This window comes from Cetorhinus maximus, chromosome 5 (genome assembly GCF_964194155.1).
Source record: "Cetorhinus maximus chromosome 5, sCetMax3.hap1.1, whole genome shotgun sequence".
Taxonomy (NCBI): Eukaryota; Metazoa; Chordata; class Chondrichthyes; order Lamniformes; family Cetorhinidae; genus Cetorhinus; species Cetorhinus maximus.
Genome location: NC_135883.1, coordinates 111,582,849 through 111,598,825, shown reverse-complemented (window position 1 = coordinate 111,598,825; position 15,977 = coordinate 111,582,849). Strand labels below are relative to the sequence as shown.

General features: G+C 42.9%; 1 protein-coding gene across 1 annotated transcript in view; it reads right to left on the bottom strand.

Moving 5' to 3' along the window:
* The window catches only part of me1 (malic enzyme 1, NADP(+)-dependent, cytosolic), a 493,779-nt gene that overhangs the window by 327,581 nt on the left and 150,221 nt on the right, over positions 1 to 15,977 (bottom strand). Inside the window, exon 3 of the mRNA XM_078542316.1 lies at positions 1,544 to 1,693. Coding sequence (XP_078398442.1) covers positions 1,544 to 1,693 — 150 coding nt within the window. The remainder of the gene's footprint in view (positions 1 to 1,543; positions 1,694 to 15,977) is intronic.

Below are 15,977 nucleotides of genomic sequence, written 5' to 3'. Positions count from 1 at the left end.
AGGTTTGGTGCATCTGTGGCTTGCAGACTGGCAGATATTCCCGGAAGTGGCCCGGAATGGTTTGGTTGCATTCAAGTTTATTGCTGTGATAATGAACATAGTTAAACAAAGAGCCCTCTCCATAAGGCATGGATGTATTAGTAACTTTGTTTGAAGCACTGGTAAATTTTCTAAAGTTAGTGCCTTTTCCAGCAGGCAAGCTACAACACTGGCATCTACCCAGCAAAGTGAAAAATTGCCCAGGTATATCCTGACATAAAAAGCAGGAAAATCCAACCCAACCAATTACTATGCCATCAGTGTACTCTCCATCATCAGTAAAGTGATAGAAGGAGTCATCAACAGTGCTATTAAACAGCACCTGCTTAGCCATAACCTATTCACCGACGCCCAGTTTGGGTTCTGTCAGGGTCACACAGCTTCTAATGCAACACCTCAGATACTGAAGCAATTCATGTACAAATGCAGCAAAACCTGGACAATATCCAAGCCTAGGCTGACAAATGTCAAGTAACATTCCTGCCACAAGTGTCAGGCAATGACCATAGGCAATGACCATCTCCAACAAGAGAGAATCTAACTATCATCCCTTGACATTCAATGGCATTACCATCACCGAATCCCCCACTATCATCCTGGGAGTTACCATTGACCAGAAACTGAATTGGGTTAGCTGTAAAAATACTGTGGCTACAAGAGCCAGACAGAGGCTTGGAATCCTGCGGCAAGTAACTCATCTCCCCTGTCCTCAAAGCCTGTCCATCATCTACAACGCACAAGTCAGGAGTGTAATGGAATACTCTCCACATGACTTGAGTGCAGCTCCAACAACACTCAAGAAGCTTGACACTATCCAGGACAAAGCAGCTCACTTGATTGGCACTCCATCCACAAACATTCACTCCCTCCACCACCAATTAACAGTAGCACCAGTGTGTACCATCACAAGTTGCACTGCAGAAATTCACCAAGGCTCCTTAGGCAGCACCTTCCAAACCCACAACTACTAGCATCTAGAAGGACAAGGGCAGCAAATAGATGGGAACACCACCACCTGAATGTTCCCCACCAAACCACTCACCATCCTGACTTGGAAATATATCGCCGTTCCTTCACTGTCGCTGGGTCAAAATCCTGGAACTCCCTCCTTAACAGCACTGTGGGTGTACCTACACCACATGGACTGCAGCAGTTCAAGAAGGCAGCTCACCACCATCTTCTCAAGGACAACTAGGGATAGGCAATAAATGCTGGCCTAGCCAGCAATGCCCACATCCTTTTAATGATTTTTTTCTTTAAATTCATGTATGTTTTGGCTCTAAATACAACAGTGAGGTAGTACTGAAACCAGAATACATCTACCAACTACAGTGAAGTTGAATAGTTTTTGACCTGTTAGCAAACATATTGATGGCCAACATGCACAATGACAGCAGCTGTAAGTGTGAATGCCACTACAAAATGTAAGTCTATTTTAATTTTTTCAGTTTGTATGACTGATCTTTACCATAGATGCGTGCATCAAAGTGCATCAGTCGCTTACCTGGGTCTGCGAAATGCAAGTCCATATTGTTGGCAAGCCAGGCCCACAGTGGGCGTGTAAACAATAGGCATGAATCTTTCGATGTCTAAAGTCAGTACTCTGTAGAAGAGCTTTTCATTTCGGTCTTGAAGAGCCATTAGAAATATGTACCTTAGAAGGATAAGATAAAATATATTGTAGAATTGAAGAAAGCAGGCAAAATATATTCCATTAGACCAGTTATAAAAAGCAGCATGCTAATATATTTAGCACATAATGTATGTACTTATTCATTTAAACCTGTACCTGCATTAAAATATGAACACTCAATTAGGACAAAATGATCCTTTTGTTGCTATTACTTTATTCTTGCAATTACGAACTGAGGCCTTAAAAATATATTTACATTAGTGCACATCTTTCTAATTAAATTATCTTTTGGAGCTGACTGCCATAGTACATTTGTACAAAACAACTTTAACTGAGAATCTGGGCATGAATCCAGCTCATTTATAGGTAAAGGTCTATTGGATGGTAACTGCAAAGGTGAGTTTACAATGTCTTATTCACGCTTATGATAGAAGCAAGATTACAGAAGGAGCAGTCAAATTCACAAATTACAAATAAAATGTTCATTCCATGGCAGTAATAATACAAATGCTTACTAAACTTAAAAAAAAAAGCAAGTTGTAAGGAGCACTCTTCAATAAATCACGATTCAATTACATTGCTGCATTCAGCTTCAAGGAAACAATCATAAAATCTACTGTCAACTTGCAGCTAAACGACTACGCAAGATTTTTTATTGCACAATCAAGGCAAGAGTTTACTACAATATTCTGCACTTCATGAGATGCTGCTCCTGTCAAAGATATGAACTGAGTGCACTTGGCCACATCCCAATCTGTTCAAGCCATAAAGAAGGTACACAGGCTCATAAAGTTCAATGTTCAATCCCTAATTCACAGTGAAATAGTTCATCTCGATTGGAACAAGACATTGAACAGACATTCAACTCGATCGTAATCCAAAGATCTCTTTTCTGTAATATATGTTTATATGTATGTCAGGCAAGGATATCCCCAAACAGCTGTGAAGTCTAGCTTTATTGCCCACCACTAGCCAAATGAATGAAGAGAGCAATATTGGAAATGAAATAATGGGTTCATTATTGTTCTTGTTCTTAACTGAGAATGAAATTAATTCAATGTTACTTCAGTAGGTTGCCTAGGGTATTCATCTGAAGTTGACAACGGAAGCCAGCTGACAGAACATTTAGCCACGAGTAAGTACCCAGAAGAGAATAGGCAAAAGAATGTAGAAACTATCCATTTAGTACTGGAACACTTCAACAGAAATGAATCAAACAATTTTCTAAGTTACATAACCAAATCCTTCTGTGTACATTCTATTTACTATTCTGAAAATATGGTGCCAGAGGTGTAAATCTGAAACTTGCCCTTCATTCGAAAAATTATTGCATGCCCCAAACTCCCTTGAGGATAAGCACAAAAAATAACCTGAAAAATCAGTCAGTTTGGGCTTCTTGGGACAATGAAATCTCACCAAAAAAGTATAAACAAAATAAACACAGAACCCCAAGTATTCAGTTTCACCACTAGTCAATACTTTCCTTCATCCTTGGATATCAGCAAAGGGTTTCATTAAGGGCAGAATCACCCCAGATTTGCACTAAGTGCGCTAACGGGCGGGTAAAACGACAGCTGTTGGGTTTTTCGCCCCGAAGCTACCGCATTATTTATGCGTTCCTGGAAAACACGCCATTTCCTTGGCAGATGGGCTCTCATTTGCCCACCATGCCATCACCTTGCTGCTTCATCATGCCAGGCACCACATTTAAAGTACAACCGTGCTCTGTGCTTCACGCCCAGGGCTGCAGCAAAGACGACATGGCCTCAAAAGGCAAGATGACTGCAGCCTCAAGCACCTTGTGGATGCCGTGGGGGCCCACTGTGATGTCCTCTACCCTCACTCAGCAACATTACCACTCTAGCTCGGTAGGCGATGGCAGTGGGGATCAGTGCCAATGTTGCACAGAAGAAGTCGGCCATCCAAAGCAGATAGAGGATGAATGATCTCATCCGTGCAGCCAGGGTATGGCAACCATCTCATCACTCTAAACTCACACACTCAAGCCAATCACACATTCACTGGCATCTCACTCACTGCCAGTTTAAAGGACAGCATTACCCATTCTCTCACACATATCCTCTCCATCTGGCCTCATCTCCACTGGAGACTGCCTCCTCAGCCCTCACCATCTTGAGGCCACTTGCACAGATCAACATGTGCTCCCACACAGGCCCTGGGATACCCTCCTTCCCCTGTGCAGCCCTCACCCTGCAGCCTCTTCCCTTGCCTGAGGCCACTTCCTCCCAAAAACAGACCTTGCTCTTCAGCCATTGAAAAGCCACCCACATATGGCTGACCTGGTACCCATGAGCCCCCGTAAAAATGATGTGGTGCTATGACACCTGCTGCTGATGACTACAAGTGCTGACTGAAACAAGGTAAGCAAACAAACCTCAAAGTCCCGAGCAAAGTGCAGCCCGCCAAGTGCATACCTTATATATGCTGTTCGGAAACACGTCGGCATTTTCCCACCGACATGGGCGGATGATACAGCAGTCGGTGGGGGAAGGGGGTGTGGTGGTAGATGAGTCCAGCAGACTGGCCTTATAATGATATCATGCTGTACTACAATGAGGTTCCTGACATCCGATGGTGGGGAATGCGCCCTGCCATCAGCGGGCAGAGCGGATGATCACAAACTGGTTTCATGACGTAGTGAAACCGAATTTTGGCCTTCGCCATATTTTCCATTCATGCCACTGAACACATCTGATGCCAGCGGGCAGGCAAAATCCTGGCCTAAGATTTTCACTAGAAACTAGTGAATATCTTTGACCTTTAAAGGAATATCGTGTCTGCGACAGTACACATGCACCAAGGGATTGAGTATCCATTTTTTAAAAAAATTATTCTTGAAAGCAAATTAAACACACCTTTTTAAAAGATACCATTCCTTTAGTCAAATCATATTTCTGCACCATCACCAAGGCCATCTACTACTACCTCCATAGCATTGCCTAACTCTGCCTCCAACATCTACTGCTAAAACCCTCATCCACACCTTTGTTACCTCTAGGTTGGACGGTTCCAATGCACTCTTGACCAGATTTCCCTCTTCCCCTCCGTAAACTTATACACATCCAAAACTCTGGCATCCATGTCATATCTGCAATAAGTCATGTTCACCCATCACCCGTTTCATTGACCTACAGTGGCTCCCAGTTAAGCAACACCTCAATTTTAAAATGATCACCCTCATTTTCAAATACCTCTATGACCTCGCCCCTCCTTCTGTAATCTCCTCTAGCCCTACAACCCTGAGATATCGGCATTCAGCAAATTCACCTCTAGCACAAACCTCCTTCACCTAAAGTAGGTGACAACCTGGAACTCGCTACCAAAGGGAGTGGATGAAGTGAATAGTATAGATGCATTTAAGCGGAAAGTCATCATCCTCTATCCCATCTCCCTCATGCATAAGACAAGACCATAAGACTTAGGAGCAAAAGTAGGCCGTTCAGCCCATCAAGTCTGCTTCACCATTCAATGAGATCATGGCTGATCTGATAATCTCCCAGCTCCACTTTCCTGCCTTTTCCCCATAACCCTTGATTCCCTTACTGATTAAAAAGTCTGTATGTCAGCCTGGAACATACTTAACTACCCAGCCTCTACAACCCTCTGTGGTAAAGAATTCCACAGATTGACTGCCCTCAAAAGAAATTCCTCCTCATCCATTTTAAATGGGCGGCCTCTTACTCAGATTATGCCCTCTGGTCCTAGACTCTTCCACAAGGGGAAACAACCTCTCAGCATCCACCCTGTCAAGCCCCCTAAGCAGCTTATATGCTTTAATAAGGTTGCCTCTCATTCTTCTAAATTCCAATGAGTACAGGATCAACCTACTTAACCTCTCCTCATAAAGTCCTTCCATACCCAGGATCAACCTAGTGAACCTTCTCTGGACTGCCTCCAATGCCAGTATATGTTTCCTTGGATAAGGGGATCAAAATTGTTCACAGTGTTCTAGGCACAGTCTAACTAGTGCCTTGTATAGTTTTAACAAGACTTCCCTATTTTTACACTCTGTTCCCTTTGAAATAAAGCCAAAGTTCCATTTGCCTTCCCTATTACCTGTTGAACTTGTATGTTAGCTTTTTGGGATTCATACACAAGGACTCAAATCCCTCTATGCTGCAGCTTTTTGCAGTCTTTCTCTAGTTAAAGTAACATTCAGCTCCTCTAGTCTTCCTGCCAAAGTGCATAATCTCATATTTTCCCACATTATATTCCATCTGCCAAGTTTTTGCCCACTCACTTAACTATTTTCCTCTGTAAACTCCCTTGTGTCATCCTCACCACTTGCCTTCACACCTATTTGTGTGTCATCCGCAAACTTAGCGATAGCGCATTCACTTTCCTCATCCAAGTCATTAATATATATTGTAATTAATTGATGCCCCAGCACGGATCCCTGTGGCACTCCACTAGTTACAGGTTGCCATCCTGAAAATGTCCCCCTTATGCCAACTCTGTCTTCTATTGGTTAGCCAATCCTCTATCCATGCTAATATATTGCCCCCAACACCATGGGCTCTTATCTTAAGTAGCCTTATGTGCGATACCTTATCAAACACCTTTTGGAAATTCAAATATATTACATCTACTAGTTTCCCTTTATCTATCCTGCTTGTTACCCCCTCAAAGAATTCTAATAAATTTGTTAGGCATGATTTCCTCTTCATGAAGCCATGTTGACTCTGCCTGATTAGATTATGTATTTCTAAATGTTCTGCAATTACATCCTTGAGAATAGACTAACATTTTACCAATGACAGGTGTTAAGTTAACTGGCCTATAGTTAGCTGTTTTATGTCTCCCTTTTGAATAAGGGTGTTACATTGGTGGTTCTCCAATCCTCTGGGACTTCAGAATCTAAGGATTCTTGGAAGATTACTACCAGTGCATCCACTATCTCTGTAGCTACTTCCATTAATATCCTAGGATGCAACCCATCAGGCCCAGGGGGCTTATTGGCCTTTAGCCCCATTAGTTTCCCTAGTACTTTTTCTCTGGTGATAGTTACTGTATTTATTTCCTCCCCCGCTTTTGCCCCGATTTAATATTTTTGGAATGCTATTAGTATCTTCTACCATGAAGTCTGAAGCAAAGTATTTATTCAGCATCTCTGCCATTTCCTGGTTCCCCATTATTATTTCCCCAGCCTCATTCTCTTCAGGGGCCTATGTTCACTTTAGCCTCTCTCTTCCTTTTTATATAAAGAAGCTTTTACTGTCTATTTTTTTTAATATAGATTTAGATGAGAAAAGATGGGAGGAGGCTAGAGTGGAGTATAAAACACCAGCATAGACCGATTGGACCAAATGGCCTTTTTAGAGTCAGAGTCATAGAGGTCTACAGTACAGAAAAAGGCCCTTCGACCCACTGAATCTGTGCCAGTCAAACAAGTACCTAACTATTCTCATCCCATTTTCCAGCACTAGGCTCATAGCCTTGTATGTCATGGCATTGCAAGTGCACATCCAAATACTTCTTAATTGTTAAGAGGGTTTCTGCTTCTACCAGGCAGAGAGTTCCAGATTCCCACCACCCTCTGGGTGAAATAATTCTTCCTCACATTCCCTCTAAACCTCCTGCCCCTTGCCTTAAATCTATGCCCCCTGGTTATTGATCCCTCCACCAAGGGGGAAAGTTCCTTCCTGTCTACCCTATCTATGCCCCTCAATCATGTCCCCCCTTAATCTCCTCTGCTCCAGGGAAAATAACCGCAGTCTACCCAATCTCTCCTCATAACAAACTCTCCAGCCCAGGCAACATCCTGGTAAATCTCCTCTGCACTATCTCAAGTGCAATCACATCCTTCCTATAATGCAGATTCCAGAACTGCACGCAATACTCTAGCTGTGGCCTAACCAGCATTTTATACAGTTCCAGCATAACCTCCCTGCTCTTATATTCTATGCCTCGGTTAATAAAGGCAAGTATCCCAAATGTCTTCTTAACCACCTTATCTACCTGTCCCGCTACCTTAATAGACCAGTTTTCTATCCTATATCCTGTGTAAAAGCCACTGGAATACTTTTGAAGTGAAGGAAATGCAGCTGGCAGTTTGGACACAGCAAGGTTCCACAAAAAGTGGCTCTAAGTGCTTATCTGGGGAGGTCCACAAACTAATCAAAAAGGAACAAAGCTGGATTTAATTTGAGAGAAACACACAAGGCAGATTACAGTTTTACACAAATCTACAGATCATAATGCTCAGGGAAATCCTACTTGTATTGTTTTCAACTATTTTCACAACACTTTCATGTATGTCAGGAAGATATAATTTTCATAATGTATTGGAATTTATTGTAGAGTAATAGTGGGGTTTGTGTCTATGGATCTGTCTGCGTGTGTGACTTAATTGAATTAAAAGCAGCTGGTCAGAAGGCTTTGATGGATCAGAAGATAAGCTAGGTTTGAAATGTTGTTAAGTAGGTAAACACGGGGGTAAAAGGAACATTTGCATTTTTAAGTAAACCCAACCAGCTTGAATTCAAAAGGAAGGGTAAAATGTTTCACCTAACCAGAAGAAGTTAAGAAACAGTGTGTTTATTTTCCCTGAAGGTACTGGTAAAATTTGTACTACAGGAGATTTTTATTATTAGAGAGGTAAAGTCCAAAGACAGTGAAACAATGGGAATTTGCATTCAAAGGGGAAAATATGGATAAAGGAGAGAAGGCTGTGTGCAAGGGAAGGCATTCTAAGATCTAACACAAGCATGGAAGGCCTTCAGCACCTAAGCCTCAAGCTGCTGCCTACAAAGAACCGAAGTTAAGAAAACTCACTTTGTATTGGATTGTTCAGGGTATCGTGCTTCTTTGACTGAGTCTTTTAAAAATCTGTGTCTTACTGTTGCCTTAACCAAAGTGTAACTGGGGGTTTAGATTGACTAGGGGATTTAGAAGTTATCATAGTAGTAATTTGTAGATCTATGTATGAAATTAAAATAATTTCTTCTATTAATAAAGGTTGAATTTATAGTTTTGTAAGAAACCAGTAAGACTCAGTAGTCTTATTACTACTGAATTCAAGGCACACATCTTAGAATTCATACAAAGTGCAAAACAGTTGTGGCAGTTGTTTCAAGTTTTCCTTTGGGATTTGAGCAGCTCAGCATTTACCATCAGCTGTGCCACAACATGCGTCTTATGTCACTCTCATGGATTTGGGAAGTAAGGGAGCATTGCCGAAAAACCTAAATGACTGACTTTATAATGTGTACCAAGAACCACATCCAACAACCAACCCATACATTTATCTCAGTGACAGCCAGGACATTTCAGACACTGGTGCTGCAAGCCAACACTTTGTTTTGTTACTTTTAACTCATTTGATATTCAATACAGCAACAACTGGGCTTGAAGGTACTTGGTTTTGGTATGACTGTTTAACCATGTCAAGACAAAGGAAGGGGACAATCTAAACTGAAGGTCACATACACCGGCTGCCACAAACATTCTTACGTTTAAAGGATTCCTCCTTCAAGGTCTAAACCACCACCTTCTTCAAACAGGATTAGATCTTGAAACTCTGTCTGCAATGCAGCATTACAATTAGTCTGTACATTGGTTGCAGATTTGGTGAACTACTTGCAGGAACAGGTATAATTTTTTACATTTTTACCCACAGATGATCAAAGCATTTTAAAATTAACTGCACCATCATTCAACTCCTACTCCTGTTCTAAAACTCCTCTTACAATTGCTTTCAAAGACAACAATCTCCTCAAACAAAAGGCTAGGGAGTGTTTAAGTTGTCATTTCAGGCATGTCTGTCAAAGCAGCATTTACACCACCAGCACACAGGAATTCTAAAGGATCACATGAATCAACATTGTGCGGGCTAACAACTTAAAGTCATGTCATCTTGATCTCTTTGCAAGATGAGGAAACCAAAGCTTCCTGGTGCATACTTTTAAAAAGTTCAGTCAGGAGTCTAAGTGCATATAGATAATCCACAAACAGTTGCTTCCATAATTCCTCCTCTTTCACCTCATCCCCATGTGATATCCGAAACAAAAACAGAAAATGCTGGAAAAGCTCAGGTCTGACAGCACCTGTGGAGAGAAAAACAGAGTTAATGTTTCAAGTCCGTATGACTTCTTCAGAGCTTCTCCCCAAACCTAGCTCTGAAGAAGTTATACAGCCTCGAAACATTAACTCTTTCTCTCCATAGATGCTGTCAGACCTGCTGAGCTTTTCCAGCATTTTGTTTTTGTTTCAGATTTCCAGCATACGCAGTATTTTGCTTTTAACCCATGTGATGTCCATTAGGTACAATTAAGCTCACAACATCTACATTCAATGAACAGAGGGCATTATGAGACAGACCAGAGAGTAACAGTAATCATATAATTTTTGATGCCCAAGTAACGTGGTGAAGAAATTGAAAAAGTGAGTGAAATGCTACAATATAATTAGCAGGGTGGTATTATAGAAGTCTAGAGTTTATTTTTAATTATTCATGCACGGGATGTGGACTTCACTGGCTGGGCCAACATTTATTGCCCATCCATAATTGCCTGTGGGAAGGTGGCAGTGAGCTGCCTTCTTGAACCGTTGCAGTCCATCTGGTATAGGTACACACACGCTGCTGTAATGAAGGGAGTTCCAGGGTTTTGACCCAGCAACAGTGACGGAATGGCGGTACATTTCCAAATCAGGATTGATGAGTGACTTTTGGGGGGGAACTTCCAGGTGGCGGTGTTCCCATGTATTTGCTACCCTGGTCTTTCCGGATGGTAGTGGTTGTGGGTTAGGAAGGTGCTATCTAAAGAGCCTTGGTGAATTCCTGCAGTGCATCTTGTAAATGGTGTACACTGCTGCTACTGTGCATCGGTGGTGGAGGAAGTGAATGTTTGTGGATGTGGTGCTTTGTCCTGGATGGTGTCAAGCTTGTGTCGTGGGAGCTGCACTCATCCAGGCAAGTAGGGAGTATTCCTTCACACTCCTGACTTATACCTTGTAGATGGTGGACAGGCTTTGGGGAGTCAGGTGATGAGTTACTCGTCACACAATTCCTAGCCTCTGACCAGCTCTTGTAGCCACAGTATTTATATGGCTAGTCTAGTTCAGTTTCTGGTCAATGGTAACCAGTTGTACTAAGGATTTGCAGTGTGCTAATCAAACTACATTTAGCATAGTATTTGGTTCTGGTCACCATGCCACAAAAGATACACAACTATTGGTCTGAGAAAATCAAGTGTAAACACAAACATTTTGGGATACATCAATTTGGAAACTTCTAGACCCCTCTTCTCCTATTGCCATTCTTCTCCTCATTTCACCCCTCTCGGGTACTCTGCCTTCCCAAAAACCCACACCAACCTTTCAGTATTCCCAGATTTTCCTACTCTCCTGCTCGAATCCCTCAGCCTCTGTGCCAAATGACTTCTCAACTTTAGTGATTCCAACCTCCATCTCGCATCATCATGCGCTGCCTGGTTCGCTGCCATATCAGCCCTAACCTTTCCCTTCATGCAAACTCCCCAACCCACATTTGCAGCCACTCCCTTGACCTCGCTATCTCGCATAGTCTGTACTGCCTCCAATGCAAGAACATCTTTCCTCAAATATGGAAACAAAAATGACACAGTATTCCAGATATGGTCTCAGGAAAGTCTCATACAAATGTAGCAAGACTTCTTTATTCTTGTATGCCAACCCCCTTACAATGAAAGCCAGCATGCTATCTACCTTCCTGATTGCTTGCTGTGCCTCCATACTAAATTTTCTGCAGTCTTTACAAACACACCCAAGTCTCTCTGAACATCAATATCTACAAGTCTGATGCCTTTCAAAAAAAAATTCAGCTTTCTGTCCTTACTATCAAAGCAAATAACCTCACACTTCACCACATTACACTCCATCTGTCCGCCTTGTTGCCCTCTCACGTAAACCTGTCAATAGTTCTTTGCAGCCTCTGTGTCCTCCTCATACCTTGGATTCCCACCTACCTTCATATCCAGCTCAACCACATAGACTTTAATGCCTTATCCGCCATTAATCTCTCATCCCGGTCATTCCCCCAGTATGGCCCTCACCTCCAATCCCTTAATTCCATTGGGCCCAGGGTGGAATGGATATGAGACACAATTGGTTTAGCCATTTGCTTCCAGATCTGGTTAGATTACACGAAGCACCATCGGTGGTTCCTGCTCGTCTGCCTAAACTACTCACTATTCCACCATCATCTCAAAATGTAAGATAACCCCCGGTTTCTTTCCTCTACTGCAAACAATCTTCTTAAACCCCTCACTCCCGTCATCTCCACCCCTACTAACAACAAAGAACAAGTTGTTCATGGATTTCTTTTTCACCAAGATCAAGGCCACCCGATCAGCTGCTTCCCTCTCTTCCACTAGCCCACTGAGCCAAACTTCCGAGAAGATTCCCTCCTTCCCTGACCCCGAACGTGAATATTTCTCTAGTTTCTTTAATCTCCCCTCATGCTCTTTCAGTGCTCGTCGTGCCCATGAGACACCATCTTCCCACTAAATTGCTGACTGCACAACTCTCTTCCTGGCTCCCATACCATTAGGAGTTGTCTCTTAAGACACTGTCCCACCGCCCCCAGCATTCCATCTCCAAACTCCTTATCCTCTCCAAAGTCCTTGAATTTGTCGCCACTTCCTAAATCCATGCCCATTTTTCTCAAACTCCATGTCTGAATCTTTCCAATCTGGTTTCCACCCTTCCTATTGTACAGAAGCAGCTCTTATCAATAACATATCTCACCCTATGTGACGGTAACAGTGATAAACTACCTCTCATCATTCTCTACTTATCAATAGCCTTTGACACTGTTTTCACACAAGATTACATTGTATATATGGTACAAACAGGCCATTCTGCCCAACCAGTCCATGTCGCCGTTTACGCCCCACACTAGCCTCGTCCAATCTTTCCTCATCCAAAATTACCAGACCATATCATCCTCCACCAAATCCTCCCCATTGGATGTCTAGCTCGGTGGGATTTGCCCTCACTTTATCACAATCATACTGATCCTATCGTAGCCTGAAGATCATCTGCAACTGTTTCTCTTCCCTATGGATCTGTCTTTGGCCCTTTCCCATTTCTCATCTGCAATATCATCCTAAAATACCATATACATTCTCAACCTCACTACCACCTCTCGACGCCACCACTGCTTTGAAATTATCAGACTGCCCATCCGACATCCAGTCCTGGGTGAGCAGAAATTTGCTCCAATTAAATATTATGACATGGAATGGCATCTTTGGTCCCTGTCTTAAACTCCACTCCCTAGCCATCAACTCCAACCCTCTCCCTGGTGACTGTCTGAGACTGAACCAGACTGTTTGCAACTCTGATATCATATCTGACCCTGAGATGAGCTTCCAACCACATATCCACCCCATCACCACTTCTGCAATACCGCCCAATTCTTGCTTCAGTTCTTCTGCGGTTAAAATCCTCATTCATGCCTTTGTTACCACTGGGCGTGGCTATTCTGATGTAGCTCCGGCCATCTTCCATGTTCAGCCCTCCATAAACTTGAGATCGTCCAAAACTCTGCTGCCTGTGTCTTAACTCACATCAAGACCCAGTCTTCAATCACGCATGTGCTCAATGACCTACGTTAGCTCCTGGTTAAGCAACACATCAAATTTAGAATTCCCATATTTGTTTTCAAATCTCATGGTCTCACTGTCTCCCTCTCTCTATTCTCCTGCAGTCCCACAATCCTCGAAGATTTCTGCACTCCTCTAATTATGGCCTCCTGAGCATCCCGGATTTTAATTTCTCCACAATTGGTAGTCGTGCCTTCAGCTGCCAAGGGCCTAAGGCCAGAATTCTATTCTTCCCCACCTGTGGGATTTAGGCAGGGGGCAATGGGGAGAGTGAAACTGAAGGGACGAAATTCCTTCCGGGTTCCCGCCTGCCCTGTCCATACAGCGATTTTACATTGGGGCAGGCAAGGCCTCAGACAGGAAGCCCAGCCTTGCCCCAATTGAGGCCCAAGGGCTGTTTCCTGCTCAGATTCAGGAGGATTTACTTGATTTTTGGGCTCCCCCCCCACCCCTCAACACCAACAGTTACACCTTGGGGGAGGGGGGGGCGGGGGGGGGAGGAGAGCGAGAACAAGGTTTTTGGTGGGGGGGGAGGGGGGAGCTGCGCCTCCATCAGAAGCCTCCTTATGAAGTCAGACACTCCATCACTTAAGGTCTGGTGGCCTCCAGACCTCCTTGCCCCACCCCCCACCCCGGGCTCGCCCCTAAGACCCCAATCACCCCCTTCACAGCCCACCAGACCTTCCCTACCCTTCCTGCCCTAGGACCCTCTCAAACTTACCCGGGCCTCCAGTGCCCAGACTTGGTCTCACACACCCTCCTTCATTTCTTCTTCGGTCTACTGCAGCGCTGTCGCTGCAGGGACTGGAGTGCTGCCGGCCAATCAGACTGGCCGGCATCTCTCCAAGGCGGGACTTCCTCCCAAGTGAGGCGTGGAAGTCCTGCCTGCAGCGACTTAACACTCATTTGTGCGTGAAATGAATGTGGGGTACTCTGAGCCAGCGGGCAACTCTTCAGATGGCAGGAAGCGAGACCCTGTGATCTGAAAAATTCAGGCCTTAGTTCTGGAATTCCCTACTCCAAACATCTCCACCTCTAAAAATCTCCTTAAAATCTACTTCCATTACCTGCCCTAATAACTCCTTACACGGCTCGGTATCAACTTTTGTTTCATGTTAAGCACTTTTGGACCTTTAATTACATTAAGACACTATATGACACAAACACATTTCAAGAGAATATTAACAAGTCAATGGAGTAGGCAAATAGATGGCAGATGCTATTTTAAAACACAGAAGGGTGAGGTAATGCACTTGGGAAGGATAAACAAGGAATCAGAAGTGAAAACCAGGAATTAAAATATATAATTCCCAAGTTCAAGTAGGATAAGCTACAAAAAAAAAAGCCAACATTTTAAGATACTTAAGAAAAAGGCAAGAAAATACAAGGGCAACGAGGTAATTGAATAATTTGAACAAGGTTAGGGCCATAGTTAGATTACTGTGCAGAGTTCAAGGCTTCTGATTATAGAAACAACATTTTTTTAAAAAATGTCTGCACTAGGAAGATGCCAGGGATGGGAAACTATAGTTATTAGGACACATTAAAAGTAAGCAGCACCATCACTGACGAGATGCTTAGTGACTGTAACATACACACCTAAATGGTGTTGAAAGCTCATTGTACTTTAACTTAGTAAATAATTTTACTGGATAAAATGGGTATATGGTTGCAACAATATTTCCAATATTTTGCTGTCTCAGGATCGAGCATCATTGTTTGTTGCTCGTCCCTAATTGCCTTTGAGAAGTGTGGTGTAGGAACACCCACAGTGCTGTTAGAGAGTTAAGGATTTTGACCCAGCAACGGCGAAACAATGGCAATATAGTTCCAAATCAGGATGGTGTGTGACTTGGAGGGGAACTTGCAGGTGGCTGTTCCCATGCATCTGCTGATCTTGTCCTTCCACGTGGTAAAGGTCACAGGTTTGGAAGATGCTCTCAAAAAGGTGAGTTACTGCAGTGCGTCTTGTAGATGGTACTGTTACGACATGGCAGATGATGTGTGCCAGGCAGAACAAATCCACAAGGGAAATTTGGTCGCGCTATAACAACGGTTTTGCAATTTGTATTTATTACAAGATGATGATGTGTGCAATGAATTCAGAAGTAGAGTCCAAGAACTGTAGAGATTTTTAAAAATAAATTGAAATATTTAACAAAATAAAAGATTTCAAGCACAAAAGGCTACAATTACTACTATAACAACTCCTAAAATTCCTAATTAAACTGACTCCCAGTTACACACCCCCCTTTAAGCAACAGTCAAAATGGATCCTAAGATTTAAAAACAAAACCAGCAAGTTAACAGTACCCACAAGACAGTGGAATTCCAAACGGATTTTCTCCAACTCCAATTACTGGACACAGCCGACTAATGTACAAATGGCTGGAGGCACCTTAAATACTGTTTCACACACTCCTGTCGGATCTTACATGGCCTCCACCTCATATAGCCATTTATTCTCCTTTCAATACATGTTTCTCACTCTTTAATATGTAAATTCTGTTGCTCCACATCTTTGAAATTGTATCTTTCTCAACATAAAAACTTACATGTTGCCAGTAACCTTTGGGAAAAATAAACACTTAGCCTTGCTAACGGACTAGTTGTAAACAGACTAACATCCCTTTGAAATTCAAACCTCCCTTCACTCGTCTAAAAATGCAAATTCCCTTCACATCTTAAATGCCAAGCCA